Source organism: Malus sylvestris, chromosome 5 (assembly GCF_916048215.2).
Source record: "Malus sylvestris chromosome 5, drMalSylv7.2, whole genome shotgun sequence".
Lineage (NCBI taxonomy): Eukaryota > Viridiplantae > Streptophyta > Magnoliopsida > Rosales > Rosaceae > Malus > Malus sylvestris.
Window position 1 is genome coordinate 26,368,828 of NC_062264.1, and position 17,729 is coordinate 26,386,556.

The window sequence follows — 17,729 nt, forward strand, 5'->3', positions numbered from 1 at the left end:
ATCTTTATGCCTTTGTTAAAAAACAAAAAATAAAATGAATTTTAATTATTAAAAATTCAAGAATTTCCTATACTCCGTAGTACCATAAACGCCCAAATATAAGGAACCTTGTATGTTTTGCTTACTTCATATCTAATCAAAGCTACCATCTTGTCTGTAAATAAGCTTGGAAATCATTTGTACAAAGATTTCAAAGCATGTTTTATAATATGAATTTGAAAAAAAATGACAAAACTTTTCTACATTCATGTGGATGCCTTATTGCTATACATCAAATCAAACATATCCCCCCCAAAAAAAATACAGGAAGAGAAAAATTTTAGATACATTTCATGAGTCCTACATCTGTGTTTGCATATTGCGAATTTGAGTTAATCCAAAATGTCTATGTGCCCTTGAAAACTGCAGTTTCATTCGCTACCGAGATTTCCTGTAAAAGAAGATGATGAATGATGTCAAAATAAGCATGTCTACACTGTACGCGAGACACTGAATGATCAGAATTGCAGATTGATTTACGTGACTAAACTAAAAACAAAAAGGATATGCAGACAAAAACTTATTCGGAGCAAAATAATTCAACTGACACGGATGAATTTCACCGGGGAAGCTATGAATATGGGAGCACTATCCAAAGATGAATAGATGAACCATCTCTCAGAACCTATTTACGATGATCAAGCCAAATATGTTGGGACAGAATCCTTAGCTGGTTTGTTCTTGTCATTGGATGCTGACATGCTGCACCAAACATTGAAAACCAAAAATAAACGAGCCTATACGTTGCTGTGCTTGAGAAGGTGCATCTTGATGTGATGGCACGTCCATGATCTAACAACCATCCTACCTTGCTGCAAGTATCACCATCTTTACTTTCTTTTATGGAACACCACAGCCGCTTGGGAAGCAATACGAGACCACTTTCATCTCTCATGGAGCTCTGCTCACTGTTGACTAAAAGTTCTTGAAGAACATTCTGTTCATCAAGTTCACATTATATACTTATTAGACGAGGGAGTTACAAGAAATCCGACAAATAAATGACTATCTACCAAATCGATGGATAGGAGGCCATAACTTCAGAAAATATCAAAGAAAAGATATTAAAGAGTGACATAAAATGATCAATGAAGATTCAATGAAAGAATTATGTCGATGTTTTGTGATGCCCACAGTGACAAAAACAACAAATGAAGTGAACGTACAGAGTGAGCAAAGTGCCTAACTTTTAACCAAACAAAAGAATGTTTTGAACCGCTTCAGCAGACTTAAAGATTTTCAAGGATTTTTGCTTAGGTTAAGCATATCATAGAAATATACACACATAACCAAAAGGAGGAGGATCAACTCACATTTTGAGTACCACGGAAACTGGCAACAGCACCGAGACCCCGCCAAGTTCCAACAACTTCTGAAGCTTCCAGTGCAGCCGTACAAGCAAAAGCAGAATCACGGATAGCACATCCACCTAATTGATCCCCATTTCTGAATGGCCCATACCAATTCTCACAGTAAACTCTAATATTCTGCAGCATCATCTTCTCATTCTCTATGCGGATGACCTGAATTATTCTCACCCGAGACTCTTTATCTTGAGGATTGATCAAGCAATACTCCAACTCCTGTAACTTATACGTACCCTTATCCTGAATTGGCAAGACAGACACATAACATCCGCTACACTGATATGCAAAGGCAAAAACTTTGTTACTCAGACCACCAACATTCTTCTCAATGACTCTATATCGAGTAGCAGCATCAGCTTCACATCCAACGGTAGGAAGTAGCTCTATATTCTTGTATACAAGAATGTGCTCATCTGGGTTAGCAAGAGTCGAGCATTGAGTCTGCCAATCGAAAACCTTAACCTCCCACTCCCTGTAAGCTTCAGGCACTACATTCTCTGGAAGTTCTATAGGATACCCTTCCCTTGTGAAGTCCGCTCCATGGCCATCCCATTCCCCGGACACATTTCTGGCAAATTCGGACCACGCTTGAACACATAAAAGAGATAGATAAAAGAGAAATTGAATTACAGTGCACCATAAATATATCAACTTTTAGATTCTAGACGTCAGATAGTTAACATAACAAATGGAAATTTGACCATCATATCTCTTATCCAGTGCCTTCTCTACTATGAATGAAACCGGGTATTAAATAACTGACCGTTTTAGATTACCCGATTGCAATTTCTTTGGAAATTAATCATAAAAATCATACATTTTATCACTCAATTTCCCATTTATCCTCTTCCTATCATCTGCTACGCAACCCTAATCCAAAAAATGCAACCCTTATCCAGTTCTCTTTCTTCTATCAAACTGGGTACTTAATAACTGGCCATTTTACATTGCCAGCCTGAAAATTCTTTACAAAGTAATAACTAAAATTTTACATTTCCATTACACCATTTCCCACTTATGCAGTTGCTCTAAATATCAATGCAAAGATGCAGACTTTTTTTATGCTACAATAACAATCAGATGATTTTAACAGAACCTAAAAAAAATCCAGAACTAAACAAGCAGATTTTTGGCAAAAGCGCTTAAAATACACTCACCAGGAGCAAAAGTAGAAGTGGGATTGAAGCCATTGCTGTGGTCCTCCTCCTGGAGCTGCAGCTTAACATCTGAGACGGCGATGTTGGAGGAGGAAGAGGCGGCACTCTGGACAATCTGACCGCTCTGGCGGAGGTTGTGAGGCTGTTGGAATTGGGGGCTGGAGGGCATTTTGGGAGAGGGCAGAGAAGTGCTTGGGCTTAAAGCTGTGGTGTGGGGGATTATGCTGTGTTAGAGCCAATGCCATGTGAGAAGTTTTTATCCGACTGTTTTTAAGAGAATCTCTTAGCATTTCTTCTTAAAAAAATATATAGAAAGATTGTGAGGGATATAATTTTCTTTCTTGAGAGTTCATCTTTTCACTTGGACGCAATATTCACGTGGGCATCCATCCATTTTATCATTCATCGTTTGGTATATGGAGAATTAGATCAGAATGGATAAGACACAATTTTCAAGGTACGTTCAACAAAGAAATGAAAAAATTAGACCAACTTAGATGTAGGAGATGAATTGATCAAAAAGAAAACTTATAAATTCTAATCATCCTCCCAAAATTATAGGATGAGAAGGGAAAAGTTTCTTTTCCGATCCTCTTCTAATCCACTCTAAATGAAAAATTATTATATTCTAACTTCAATATACCATGAATTTAAAGGGTTATCTAATCTAATTCAATCCAATGCAATCAGATCCTTATACCAAACAAAGCCTTAGTAAGTTGTCATATTCCAGTCAATCCTAAACATTTTGATGTTTGAATGCGTATAGAAGCCTTCCTTAGATAAAGATAGGCGATTTGCATACACAAATTTTACCTGTTGCACATTCTTATTTATTTATGAATTTTAATTAATCAACGAGAATAACATAAATAAACAAGGGCGTGTGAAGTTTTCTTATTGGTCTTAGGTCATTCATTTGCCCGATCAGAATATGGATTTTAGCATGGCCGAGTAATAGCAGGCCAGAAGAAAACAAGGCCCATTAGCGAGTTCAGACCAAAAAGGAAAGAACATGCGACGACGACGTCGTCCCGGACGGTTTTCTTCTTGCTTGTGGCTCACTCTGTGGCAACAAATTCTCAGAGCCCAGTGTCCTCCAATGGCTCTAGGGATCTGAAAGCACCAAATTTACAAAGAAAACCAAACAGAGCGTAACAATGGAGTACAGGAAGCTCAAAGATCAGGTATATCCCGTATAAATTACCAGATTTCTTTCTGCAAACCTCAAATTTTCAACCTTTTTTCAGTACCCATTTGATCTAATTGCAGGATCAAGACGAATCATCAGCCCCCGGAGACCTCGAAAGCTTGCCCAACTTTTGCTATTTTGTTCCAATTGATTGAAATTTGGTATTTTTTTAATTTAATTTAACTTGATGAATGGTTTTGGGTTGATTGGAATAGGTCGGCTGTTACTATAGCTTTGACCGTTTTGACCAGTTCACAAGCAATATTGATTGTGTGGTCGAAGAGGGCCGGCAAGTATGAGTATAGTGTCACCCCTGCAAATTTCGCGTGACTTGAAATGCGTTGTGTGTTGGGAATTAGGTGGAGGCTTTGAAGTGTGCAATATCGCTTGCTGCTTTGGCGCGAATCTGGAGGAATGAAGGTGTTATTGAAGATAACAGGTTTTACATTGCAACTTTTTATGGGTTTGAAAGTTGTTCATTGTTGTTGAATTATAGTAATGTTATGGGAGAACTCGATTCTGTTCGCGTTGTATAATGTTTTGGGTTTGAGGATTGACTATATGCTAAGCGACGTGAAGAGACTTAAACCCCAAGTTACATGATTATATTCTGCCTTTGAATTAGGTTGAGTGCAAAACTGGATGAAGTTATTGTATATCAGATTCCGGCATTTCTTTACCTAGTCAAGAATTTGCTTCAGGTTGGTTGCTGTTGTATGTTTTCTGTTTGCGTCAGTAAATTGCGTCCTTTTACTTTCTGATGTGTAATTACATCTAATGCTCATTTGTATGTGGCAGTATTATATATTTGCGTATGTGGATGCTCCGGGTTATCAAATACTGAAGAACTTCAACATTATCAGTACTGGAATTTTGTACAGAATCATACTCAAGAGAAAGTAAGTAAATACGACTACGCTAAGCTGCCTATTTGTGTGCTGCTGTATACTGTTGGCTGAAGATACAGTTCTTATGAACTTTTGTTTCTACCTGTATTTACTGCAGGTTAAGTGAGATCCAATGGGCCGCTTTCATTATACTATGTGCAGGGTGAACTACTGCACAACTGAACCCAAAGTAAGTGTGATCACTACCATATTTTTCTATTCAGTATCTGATTGAATTTATGCTGAGTTTTTCTCCGGGGATTCCCATAACTCCTTTGCTGTCTTGCACAGAGAATAAATGTCGTCAAGATTGTCATCCAAACTATTCAGCATATAATTCTTGCAACAAAACTCAGAATGATTCCAAACTTCAATTGCCATGACAGTCTCTTTCGTCATCGGATTCTCATTAGACTTCGGAGCTTCTTCATTGACAACATGAGCGAGATTCATAGTTGTCAGGAAAAACAACATCTTCTCTTGTCATCTCTTGAAATCCAGCCCTTTGAACTTCTCAGGCTTTTCAAAGTATTTTGGCACAGCGCCATTCACATTCACATATTGTTGATCCATGAATTTCTGTTTCAAGATTATTGGAGATATGTCAACAATCTGTGATAAATTGAAATTCCGTCCCTACTCAATGCTTGTAGTTCTACGGACGTCTGTTTCACCAGGATTCAACGATCAAGTTAGAACTCTAGCACCGAAAAACTTGACTTCTGACGAATTTCTGTGTGGTTTTCTTATAAAGGATATTTAAGATTGTAGAAGAAGAATGTTGATTTTCTATATCCTAAATTCTATGCAAAATGATGTATATATTGTTGTATTATGCATGTTCGCAACAGATATGAATATGGGATGCGTCTTTTGGGTGGGGAGGCGTTCTTCCATCGCTTCAGACTTCATCTGAAAAGATGAGTCTATTAAGTTTAAAAATATATTCATTAGCACACCCTAAAGCCCAACCTCAAAGTTGAGCCCAAATTTATTTTCCAAGGTCCATCATTCCAATCACTTTCTATAAGGAATAAAGTCTTATAAAGTGATGAAACCTTTTGGGAATGGTCAATGTGGGACAATGAAATTTCTATTCAAAATTTCCAACACACTGTGTGATTTTATTTTGTCCTTGGCTTGGCATGATGCATAGATTATGTTTGAACCATTAAGCGGCTTGCTTAACACGTTGTTATTATGTTTTTGGCTTGCCGTGAAGCACCGGCAAAGCTACAAAGATGTGGAGGTGTGGATACACCTCCTGTCGTCGGAAATCAAGCCTATGAGCGATTAGCCACACTTTTGGTCTGTCGGAAAACCTACAACAAGCACCCCTAACTCTTTGTGCTACGCGTTGTTATTACATTTTTTACTTGACATTTGCAGCATCACAAACTTGTATTTGTAGCTTTTCTAGCAAATTATTTTAGTCGTTGTCTGAATTGAAAAATGGTGGTTAATAATAGTGATAGTTGTTATTGGTAGGTGAGGAGTATTCTTGTACTTGGTGATTTGCTTGGATAGGATAGGATGACCCGATCTATTTGGTTGGCTTGATTTTTCCGCTTGAATGGTTTGCATGGTATTTAACCAAGATCAATTTGACAATTTCTGTAATATTTGTTTAAATTTTTTTGGGGTACTATTTAATTCTTTTCTTTTTCTTTTTACTCTAATTTATTTATATAATAAATTTACTTAAAATTGTCTAGCCCTTCCATGTTGAAGCAAGTGAAATTGAAGATGATTCAAACTTTTAATCCAACAATCTTAAGCATCATTATCCAATAGAATTAGGAAACTTGTCTTTGAGATTTCGGAGACCTTGTGCGAATTTATAAAATAGGCCCTTCTTAAGACAATCTTTAAAAAAAAATTGAACTTCGTGGTTCTTTTTCTTTAACAAAAAACCTATCAATACCTCGTTTTTTAGATGAGTCAGTTGTTCAACTTTTTTTTCTTTGACGTTTCAAGTAGCCACATGAATATTTTTTTGTAAGTGTCATCTTTTATATCTCAAACGATATCACAATTAAATTATACTAAGTCTAAACAATAAAACCTAATTGTTCTCAATGCATGTGTGTCTAGTGGTTTTTGTTCACTGCTTTGCCCTAAAAAGTGCAAAAGGAAAAAAAATCATTATCAATAAAAAATACCTAAATCTTCTAATTCCAACTTAATATACTTGAACTAGTAAATATCTTACTTTAATTGAAGTCTACACCACACCACTTTAATTGTCACATTCCGGTACGGGTCCACCATATCCCAGGCTGGTTCCATCACCGTAGCACGATATTGTCCGCTTTGGGTTTACCATTCCCTCACAGTTTTATTTTTGGGAACTCACGAGCAACTTCCTGGTGGGTCACCCATCCTGGGAGTGCTCTAGCCTCTTTCTCGCTTAACTTCGGAGTTCCTCCGGAACCCGAAGCCAGTGAGCTCTCAAAAGGTCTCGTGCTAGGTAGGGATGTGAATATACATTTAAGGATCACTCCCCTGGACGATGTGGGATGTTACAATCCACCCCCTTAGGGGCCCGACGTCCTCGTCGGCACACTTCCGGCCAAGGATTGGCTCTGATACCATTTGTCACATCCCCGCTCGGGTCCACCATATCCCAGGCCGGTTCCACTACCGTAGCACGATATTGTTCGCTTTGGGCTTACCATTCCCTCACGATTTTATTTTTGAGAACTCACGAGCAACTTCTCGGTGGGTCACCCACCCTGGGAGTGCTCTGGCCTCATTCTCGCTTAACTTCGGAGTTCCTACGGAACCCGAAGCCAGTGAACTTCCAAAAGGCCTCGTGCTAGGTAGGGATGTGAATATACATTTAAGGATCACTCCCTGGGTAATGTGAGATGTTACATCAATAGTCTTTGTGATTTGGAAAATTTTCCTCAATGACATGAAATTCTGAATTTAGGGTTTAATGGTTTGTGTAAAAAAAAGTAATGAGGAGGGAGATACAGAAGAAGCAGGAGAGGGGGCGTCTGGGGTGAGAGAGAGAAGCAGACCGTGACTCTTGGAGTGAGAATTGAGAAACATTAGGAGAAATATCATTATTTTATAATTTTTATAAAATTTCTTAGGATTTGGTGGTTTATGTAGCCATTCACATAGCTTGTGGCCCCACTAGAATTTTTATATCTTTTCTTTGGTTCTGAATAGTTTTTTTATTTATATAAATAATATAATATTATTTAACCCGATTAGATAGAAAACTATTTTGGGGGCCCCAAAAATTTTGGAACCCTGTGCCATGGAACCAGTAGCTCCCCCTCAACGACAGCTCTGAAAGACAATATCAAAATAATCATTATGCAAATGATGTATATTTTTTTCTTTTTATAATTTGATAAGTAAAGAATGGATAATAAGAAGTATATGTGAGTGATGAGGAAGAGAAATGGAATTTTAACGAAAAGTTTGCGGTACTGTATACTTTAAGGAAAAATCATATTTTTACAATAAAAAGTTAAACATGGTACTATTTACTTTACCTTTTATTTTGTCCTTATCGTTAAAATTCAAAGTTTTCAAACCATTTTCATTAATTTTTCTGAAGAGAAATTTGAAAACAACCCAGAAGAAGAAGATGTTCGAGAGATCTCGGACGAAGATGTGCGAGAGTCAGAGAGACTTCTCGGTGATGTGAAAGAGGCGTCGGAAAACAACTCACTTTACTGTATTTGTTTCCCACTATGCCTTATCATTAATCATTAAATAATAGAATTGATTTTTTTAATCTTTTCTCTACTATTACATATGGAGACTTCTCGGGTGATGTGAGAGAAGGGTTGGAGATGGGGGTCAGACATGATTTTATCTCTTCCCATTTAAAAAAATCTTAAAAATCTTCCAATATTATATCTCTTATTTTTAAAATATCTTAAATTACTGTTTTATCTCTATTATTCTATTTTAAAAGCCTAAAACAGAGAGAAGAATTTCGTCATCTTTTGAAAACTTCACATTTTTTCACTTTCTGACTTATATGTATGTATGTATATTATATATATATATAACTAATATCACTATTCTTTTATTAGCTTATTCATGAATTTCATACAAGTATAATTTTTTATGTGTAAATATGCATTTATTTACAAGATATATAAAAAATTTACCTAAATCCGTCACCGCCCGACTAGCGCCTAATGTTTTTTAGAACCTTGGTTTTCACCCATACACACATATGTATGCTTTGAATTCTTCTGATATTTGTATAATAATTAATTAAACTTGTGGTTATGTGGTTTTGGCTTAGTGAGATATATAAGCAGTGATCAAGGAGCTATATGGAGTGATGAAGAAGCTACATGCGTTGTATGTACAAAAGAAGATGTTTTTATCTGCACGTCTTCGAAACAATTCAAGTTTGCATTTCAGAGTTTGAGGACTAGTGTTAGTATGTTCAAACACATATCTTAGGTTTGTAATGAATGTATTAGTTTTACCACATTGATCTTATATATATTTGTTTTATTAATGATAATACAAAATATTATTTGAACAATACTAAGTGGAATTTTTACTAGAAAGCATTTATTTTTTTACCACAATTCCCATTGGAAATGCCTTTGTTTTGTTTTGTTTTTTTTTTTTTGATAAGGTGTTTTAACGATAACCCTATTGTATAGAAAATAATATTTGCAACAGACTAGAGTAGTATTTTAGGGTCGAAAATTGTTATTGCGACGATTGTGCACTCTAACAAATATAGATTATTTTGTTCGAAAAAAAATTTCTGACACAATTGTTTGGTTGGAACATCATCGCAAAAAACATATATCTTCTTTTGAAAAGTAATTTGACTACTATATAAGTATTTGCAACAATAAAATAACTTTGCTATTTTGAAAATTCATTTTTGGCGTTTGAGTTGAGTTTACATGAATAAATAAATGGGTGTAGAGATAAAAATAGTGTTTTGTAGTTCATGGGTTTTGGGTTTTAATATATTTTTTTTACTACTTATTTAAGGGCAAATTTGGAAATGTGATAGAGAATTTTAATAAGTTGGGTGTAGAGATACAACAAACGGGTTTAAATAAAATTTCCCAATGATACGTGGTACCACCTCGTTTACCGATCATATTAAAAAATCTTTCATGAATAAGAAATCCCCTATCTCTCTCTCTCTCTCTCTCTCTCTCTCTCTCTCTCTCTCTCTCTCTCTCTCTCTCTCTCTCTCTCTCTCTCTCTCCTGAGAGAATGGAGTGGAAAGAAACGGAATCGCAATCCTTCTGAAGCATTCCAATATTTACTAACATTTAGGGAATGAAAAAGTAAGTGGGGCTCACATAAAATCCGAAATCAAACTCCCCAAAATGGAGGAATTGAACTTCTTAGATGTGTGTGGTATTTGAGTTCAAAAAGAGGGAGGGAATGGGAATGCAATTTTTTTACCTATTATGCCCTCTTAATATTTTTAAAATTTCAAGTTTGCACACAACAAACCCACTGCTTTATGATTTTGGAATAAGGGTATTATAGTAAGCACACAACAAACTCACTATTTATATTTCGATTTCAGAATATTTAAGTACACAGTTTCAACAAGAATCGGTTTCTAATTTCTTCTCATTCCAACCAAGTCCTCATCAACTTAATCCCTTCTATTTTCATTACGCCATATTTACTTTGATAGCTGAGAGAGCTCAGGGAAATGAGCTGTCATTTTCTACTCCACAGTGGAGAAAACACAATGATGACTAACAATAGAAAAACATTTTACAATAATATGCACATGGGGGCACATGGGACTATGCTGATTCTCTTCGGTGGTTTTCAAGTTTTTACTAGTACAATAATATGCAAATTTTTTTGACATGCCTTTGCTTTTGTATACTAACCAGGATCCTGACCGAATCCATTCGCTAGGGATGTTAAGAATTTCGTAATCGTGTCTGTTCATCGTATATTTTATAGTTAATTTTTGTTAGGTACTATTTATATTTTGAATTTTAAATAATTTCTAACTGCATGATATACGATAAACTAACATAATTGCGGGATCCCTAAAAAATGGATCCGGCGAGGATCCTGGTTCTTTGTTTTATGGGTACTTCACACTATTGCTTTCACTCTTTATTAGTTAATTATGTTCTAATTTCCGTTTAAATTTATCTACATTTCTACATCACTCATTAAATGGTTACGTCATTTTTGGGTGTCGGCCAGCATATCTTGACTTCGGTCGTGGTGTGTCATGGTACTTACAAAAAAAATGGGTACATTTTACATATAACAAAGTGGTACATTTTTAAAGACAAATGGGTATAATTATTAATAAATTATGACCGGAACACTAATGATACATCACGTGTTTTTATATAAATTATAAGAAATTTTATTCTTTAAATTATTAACTTTTTAATATACACATTTTACCATTTATATAATAATACGTGATGATGTATTATCTCGTGCATTTTGGTCGTACTGAAAGATCTCTCTCACCCCATCCACTCTCATTGCACCGTTATCTCAATCCCTCCCAGCTTTTACAGAAAATTCGTCTCCAAAATCTAGACCTTTATTTTTTTTATTTGGCCGTGTCTAAGTGCGCAGAGGAAATTCAACCTCTCTCTCTTTTAAGTCCTCCACTAGGGATATACTCTAACCTTTCTTCCGTTTGAACGCAGATTGTTTCTGCGCTGAAAGTGGGCGCAATTTCGTCTTTATATTTTGTTTTTGTTTTTTATTGTTTAATCTCTGATGATTTTCTTGGAACAGGCGTATATTTTATTGAAAGATGCTTTACAGAAAATGTTTTGGACAAACTTTTCTTTTAATTAGGCATATTTAAAAGAAAATTTAAGTAGCAGCATTATCAATTATAAAGTATTTTTAAGTATGTGAAAGTGACTGATCCTTGTTTCTCCAAATTTTCAATTTTTGTCCTCCATGGAGCCTTTGTAACTTTGTGCACAGACTACAATTTCAATTTTTCTGTGGTCAACTCCAATCTAGTCTCAGGTGCGACCAGTTCAGATTCTCTTTTTGCTATCTGATCCAAGCAATAGAGAGATGGAGTTGATTGCGTTCATTCAAGTTTTCAACATCATCGTCATCGCCATCGGGACTCTGTTGTACTTGTGCTGCAGATCTTTGATATTTTCCTCTTCTTCGTCTCCTGCGACTGATTCTGCTGTAGCTGATTGTGCTGCTGTTGCTGATGACGAGGATGCTGATATCCCCCTTCGTCGAGAAAAGTACGATGTGTTTATCAGTTTCAGAGGTGAGGACACCCGCCTTGGTATTACCAGCCATCTTCATGCTGCCTTACTTCAGAAGAAAATTGAAACCTACATCGATTACAGACTTCAGAAAGGAGAGGAAATCCGAAGTGCCCTTCTAGAAGCAATCGAGAAATCCACCATTTCGGTGATCATTTTCTCACAAAACTATGCTTCTTCCACATGGTGTTTGGATGAGCTTGAGCATATACTCGAATGCAAGGAAAGATATGGCCAGATGGTCATACCCATATTCTTCGACATCAATCCATCTCATGTACGAAAACAACACGGGAGTTATGCGGATGCATTTGCTCAACTTGAAAAACGTGTCGATAACAGTATCGACAAGGTGCACAAGTGGAGGGATGCTTTGACGACTGCGGCCAATCTATCTGGGTTTGATTATTCAAACAAATCCGGGTAACTAACTTATCCTTTTAACTTGTATAAAATTATAAATTTTCTTTAAACTTGTGACAATTTGATTTGTGCTAAGATTCGGTCAAGCGTATTTAAGACTAACTATTGCTTTTCTACCTAATCATATATATCTCTATGCGCAGGACGGAGGCAGATCTAATTAAGAATGTTGTCGATCGTATTTGGACCAAATTGATTTGTGAATCATCATGTGATTTAGAGGGCCTGGTTGGAATTGAAAGTCGCATTCCGCAAATTGAAGAGCTATTGGGCATTCATTCATCGGATGCTTGCATCACTGTTGGAATTTGGGGCATGGGTGGTATTGGCAAGACCACCCTTGCTGAAACTATATTTCACAAACTCTCTTCTAAATTCGAAGCTTCTTGTTTTGTTAAGAATGTTAGGGAGAAGTCAGAAAAAGCAGATGGACTAGTTCACTTGGAAAAAACACTTCTTAAGGAGATATTAAAGGAAGAAGGTCTATCCATGGGATCAACTTTTGTTCGAGAGAGGCTCAAGTGTACAAAGGTCCTCATCGTTCTTGATGATGTGAGTGATTCAATACAGCTGGAACGTTTAGCTGGCAAGCGTCTTCGGTATGGCACTGGAAGTAGAATCATTATCACAAGTAGAGATAAGAGAACACTTCCTGAAGAGGGTAAGATCTACGAGGTTGAGGGATTAAAACGGGATGATGCTCTTCAGCTCTTCTGTTCTCATGCTTTCAAGAATAAAAGTTCTCCTATAGCAGATTATAAGGAGTTGGCAGAAAAGGCGGTGGACTATGCTGGACGCGTTCCTTTAGCTCTCACAGTTCTGGGATCGTCGTTCTGCAATTGCAAGAGCGAAGAAGAATGGGAAGAGCAATTCAACAAATTGAAACGATTTCCCAGCAAAGATATCCAGAAAGTGTTGAGAACAAGTTATGATGGATTGGAACAAAGTGAGAAGGAGATATTTCTGGATATAGCATGTTTTCATAAAGGGAATGCTTTGTATGAGGTAAAACGAACGTTAGCTTCCTGTGGACGCTTTCCGAAAACCGGAATTGATATTCTCATTAATAGGTGTCTCATATCAATTGATTCAAAGCGGGGTTGGGAAACCATAGAGATGCACGATTTGCTACAAGAAATGGGAAGGCAAACTGTTCAAGAACAAGGTATTAAAGATCCCGGTAAAAGGAGTAGGTTGTTCACTGCTGAGGATATCTATCGTGTATTGAAGAGTAACACGGTAAGCGCCAAATGCATTCAAATTTTTTCTTTTCATTTTTTAGAAAATAAAAATTACAAACTTGAGATGATAACAGAACAAAGTAAAACTAATTTATAATAAAGAAGTGAGATTGTTAAAAGATGAATTTGATTGAATATTTATTGTGTTAGGAAGTGTTTGGAATATGAACAAATGTTCGTTTATTTAGACAAGTAGAGGAGGATACAATTATGTTGGATATTTGACTAGACTAAGACTCTTGTACATGATTACCATCGCAAATACTCTTTGTTCCAAATGTGCATTACATTTTAATATGTTTATATTCACATTTAAACTTTCTTCTTATTCTCAGGAAACTTCAAATGTTGAAGCCATACAGGTTAATTGGTATGATCTTCATGAGCGATCATTGAAACATGCAGACTTCAAAAAGATGTCTAACCTAATAATGCTAATTGTGGATGATGGCTTCAAAATCACCGCTCTAGACCTTCCCGATTCCCTTCGTTATCTATACTGGTTTGGATATCCACTGGAATCTTTGCCGTCAAAATTTTGTCCGGAAAATCTAGTTGAGCTTCATATGCCACAGAGCAAGGTTACGAAGCTTTGGAAAGAAGAGCAGGTATATTATATTGTATGCCTATTTTAATTCTTGTATAAAATCAAGTGTAGAAATTATATTAATTCTTTATATTTCTATTTCATTTGTTGCAGATACTTGTCAACTTGCAAGTTATCGATATGTCGCAATCTTACCGTCTAACTGAAGTTCCAAATCTCTCTAGGAGTCTAAAAATTGTGAAGATAGATCTCAGGGGCTGTACAAGTTTGGTTGAAATTCCTTCGTATTTTCAACATCTTGACAAGCTTACTCATCTTGATCTTGAAGACTGCACGAGACTCAAGTATCTTCCAGAGATGCCAGGAAATATTCAATACTTAAATTTAGGATGCAGTGGTATAAAGGAGTTGCCTGAATCAGTTTGGTCTAACGAAAATATTTCTTACTTGAATTTATGGCAATGCAAAGACCTTAAGAAACTTCCAAGCAGCAAGTGTAAGTTGAAAAATCTCGAGATACTCAATCTTCATTCGTGCTCTAAATTTGAAAAGTTTCCAGAGATTTTGGAGCCAATGGAACATTTGAAGTTCTTAAGTTTAATTCAAACAGCAGTTACAGAGCTACCCTCATCAATTTGTGAGTTGAAATATCTTGAGAGTCTTGATCTCACCGAGTGCTCTAGATTTTCCAAATTCCCTGAAATCTTGAAGCCAATGGAACATTTGGTGTATCTTAGTTTGCGCAAGACAGCTGTCGAAATGCTTCCTTCGTCTATTGGAAATCTAAATAGGCTTCAAGATTTAAACCTTAGTAGCTGCTATCAACTTAAGGATGTCCCAACAAGTATCTACAGTTTAACCAATCTTAAAAGTCTCGACTTTTATAGTTGTCGGAAACTTGAAAAATTACCTTCCAGCTCTGTCGGTTTTCTCTCTTTAGAAGAACTAGATCTCAGCTTCAGCGGTATATTGGAAATACCAGCAAGCATCAAACAAGCTTCTCGGTTGTCTATACTCCACTTAAGCTACTGTGAGCAGCTTCAATCTATACCAGAGCTCCCAGTGCTATGTAATGTTAAAGCTGAACACTGCACGTCGCTGAAGATAGTGTCAAGTTCAAGGACAGCACTCACACAAGGTTGGGATAAACCTAAATATTGTTGCAGAGTTTTTACTGATTGCCCAAAATTGGATAGTAATTCAAGAAGCAACATAATGGATGAAGCACATATTACAATTATGCGAATGGCAACTGTTGTGCCATTTAAGTACCATCACTGGTCTTGTAATCCCCGGCCTCAGATTAACATTGCATGTCCAGGAAAAGAAATTCCAAATTGGTTCAGCTATCAAAATGAGGAATCTTCAGTAGACATCGAGCTTTGTCCAGATTGGTTTCGAACAGGTTTATTTGGTTTCGCTCTCTCTGTTGTTCTTTCTGGGGTTTCAGGGCGGTGGCATGACTACAGGACGGTGAGAGCTGAATTCATTGTCAAATTCATGGGTGAAAGACATGAACTGTTCAGTTCAGTGTACTTGATCCCAAGCGAAAGCCGCTACTGCCATCACGTGCATGTGTGGAATGAGGCCTTTAGAAGTGAAGAGGTAGGAAAAAACTGCTCCCCTGATGTTTACAAACTTGCCAAAGAGGCCTCTGTTGTCTTCCGGCCGGTGGATTTTAAAGATAATTCTAGAGATTTTGAAGATTTTGAAGATTTTGGTTCTGCTTCCCCTATGAAGGTGGAAAGCTGTGGTATATGCCCATTGTATGCCGAAGATGCTGAGAAATTCAAATTTGATCATGTGTTCATGTCGAGGGCACCAAAAGTAGAAGAAGAAACAATACAAGATGATGATTCCAAAGATGGTAGATCAGGAGATGGAGCCTCAAGTTAGTGGATCAAGTGATCGAGTATGAAGCAAATGAAAGTCGTCGTACCCAGTGCACAAGGCTCCCGCTTTACGCAGGGTCTGGGAGAGGTGAATGTCGGCTAGCCTTACCCCAATTTATGGAGAGGCTGCTCCCTAGATGAAGCAAATGAAAGTGATTAGGAAAAACTTTTTAAGGCAAATTTGTACTTTGATAGCTCACTTGTCTGACCAAGAAATAAGACAGCAAGTAGGCAAGGCTTTTATTATTTTGGTATTGTTTATGTTTTATACATTATAAAGCGCTAGTTATGGACATGTATATAATGGCCTATTTGTTATCTTTAAAACTTGATTTAAAGAGAAACGGCTACTTTTTCTGTAGCGAAATTTGCCATAAAGAAATAAACTTTCAAAGTCTGCCTTGATTTTATCCATTTCAAGTGTATGGCGTGGGAAATTTTGCTTCCTTTTCAAGTCACACCAATTTCTTAAATTTCCTTTTTAATGTGAGGGTTCTCAAATTTGAGGAAATGAACAACCAGAATGATTCTGTTGAAGTGGAATTAACAATAATTGTCCGGTATATGTTGCTCACTTTTTGCTTTTAAGTGATGAATTTTCATTTTTAGGTCACCCTTGGATTTGCGAAACGTTTTCTGCTATGAACAAGTTAAAGAAGGTGGCTTTACTGGTAAGTGCATGGGAGTCTGGAACACTGTTTGGCATTTCTATCAGATTTAGTATTTTCTTGTAAAGAATATTTATATGTGACGTTGACTTTTGGCATGCCCCTTAACTAGAATGCTACAACTTATGCTTAAGGTTTTTTTGGCTTTATGTTATATCAGGTAATAGCTGAAAGCCTATCTGAGGAGGAGATTGCTGGACTCAGAGAGATGTTTCAGGCTATGGATACTGGTAATAGTGGTGCAATAACATTTGACGAACTTAAAGCTGGTTTGCGGAGATATGGCTCTACCATGAAGGATACAGAGATACGTGATCTTATGGCTGCGGTAAGATGCTTGTTTCCAAACAGAATCATCTGTAGTTGGCTTGCCTACTAGTCTAGTTCTCAATTTTGTGCTTATTTATGTTCCAACTTTGTTTATGTTTCACAAGGCGCATTTTTTCGTTCTTTCCCAGGCTGATGTGGACCACAGTGGAACAATTGATTATGGGGAATTTATAGCTGCTACAGTTCATCTTAACAAACTAGAACGTGAAGAACATCTGGTTGCAGCCTTCCGATACTTTGATAAGAATGAAAGTCGTTATATTACGGTTGATGAGCTCCAGCAAGCTTGTACAGAACATCACATGACTGACGTCCTTCTTGAAGATAGTATAAAAGAAGTTGATCAGGATAATGTAAGTCGCCAAAATTTCATAAGGGAATTGCATCATTCTTCAAATATTTGAATCATCTAGTAATTGTTAAGCTTGTATGAGCAACCAAATATATTTGCGACTCTCATGGACATGTGTTAGATCCCCAAAAATAGTTTGATGGAGCATCATGTATTGTACAATCGTCTCCGCATATCTATGTATCCAGATAACTTCATTTGTACAGAATATTGTCCCCAAACAGATGCCATGCCTTTTTCCTCGACGCTTATCGCTACAACAACAACAATAACAACAAAGCCTTTTCCCACTAAGTAGGGTCGGCTATATGAATCCTAGAACGCCATTGCGCTCGGTTTTGTGTCATGTCCTCCGTTAGATCCAAGTACTCTAAGTCTTTT

At 36.7% G+C, this 17,729-nt stretch overlaps 3 protein-coding genes across 10 annotated transcripts in view; 2 read left to right on the plus strand and 1 right to left on the minus strand.

The window, feature by feature from the left end:
- Positions 1-17,729, minus strand: part of LOC126621333 (uncharacterized) — a 54,196-nt gene that overhangs the window by 26,619 nt on the left and 9,848 nt on the right. Inside the window, exons 3-4 of one of the 6 annotated variants that reach the window (XR_007622888.1) lie at positions 588-976; positions 151-430 (exon numbers count right to left, since the gene is read on the minus strand). The exons of 1 other annotated variant lie outside the window; for it this stretch is intronic. Coding sequence is in view for 4 of the 5 variants with exons in the window: in XM_050289764.1 (XP_050145721.1) it covers positions 665-976; positions 1,353-1,993 (953 nt within the window). In the remaining variant the exon portion in view is untranslated. Of the gene's footprint in view, positions 1-150; positions 431-494; positions 977-1,352; positions 1,994-17,729 lie in introns of those variants that run through there. 4 more of the 6 variants (XM_050289769.1, XM_050289764.1, XM_050289768.1 and 1 more) reach the window with 4 other exon arrangements.
- Positions 3,602-17,729, plus strand: part of LOC126621337 (CMP-sialic acid transporter 2-like) — a 52,980-nt gene continuing 38,852 nt past the window's right edge. Inside the window, exon 1 of the mRNA XM_050289775.1 lies at positions 3,602-3,750. Within this exon, the coding sequence (XP_050145732.1) occupies positions 3,724-3,750 (27 nt within the window). The 5' untranslated portion in view covers positions 3,602-3,723. The remainder of the gene's footprint in view (positions 3,751-17,729) is intronic.
- The window catches only part of LOC126621326 (disease resistance protein RPV1-like), a 63,957-nt gene continuing 57,433 nt past the window's right edge, over positions 11,206-17,729 (plus strand). The window contains exons 1-5 of one of the 3 annotated variants that reach the window (XM_050289755.1): positions 11,208-12,318; positions 12,462-13,557; positions 13,895-14,167; positions 14,260-15,244; positions 15,428-16,302. In XM_050289755.1, the coding sequence (XP_050145712.1) occupies positions 11,687-12,318; positions 12,462-13,557; positions 13,895-14,167; positions 14,260-15,244; positions 15,428-16,002 (3,561 nt within the window). In that variant the 5' untranslated portion in view covers positions 11,208-11,686 and the 3' untranslated portion in view covers positions 16,003-16,302. Of the gene's footprint in view, positions 12,319-12,461; positions 13,558-13,894; positions 14,168-14,259; positions 15,245-15,427; positions 16,303-17,729 lie in introns of those variants that run through there. The other 2 variants (XM_050289758.1, XM_050289757.1) reach the window with 2 other exon arrangements.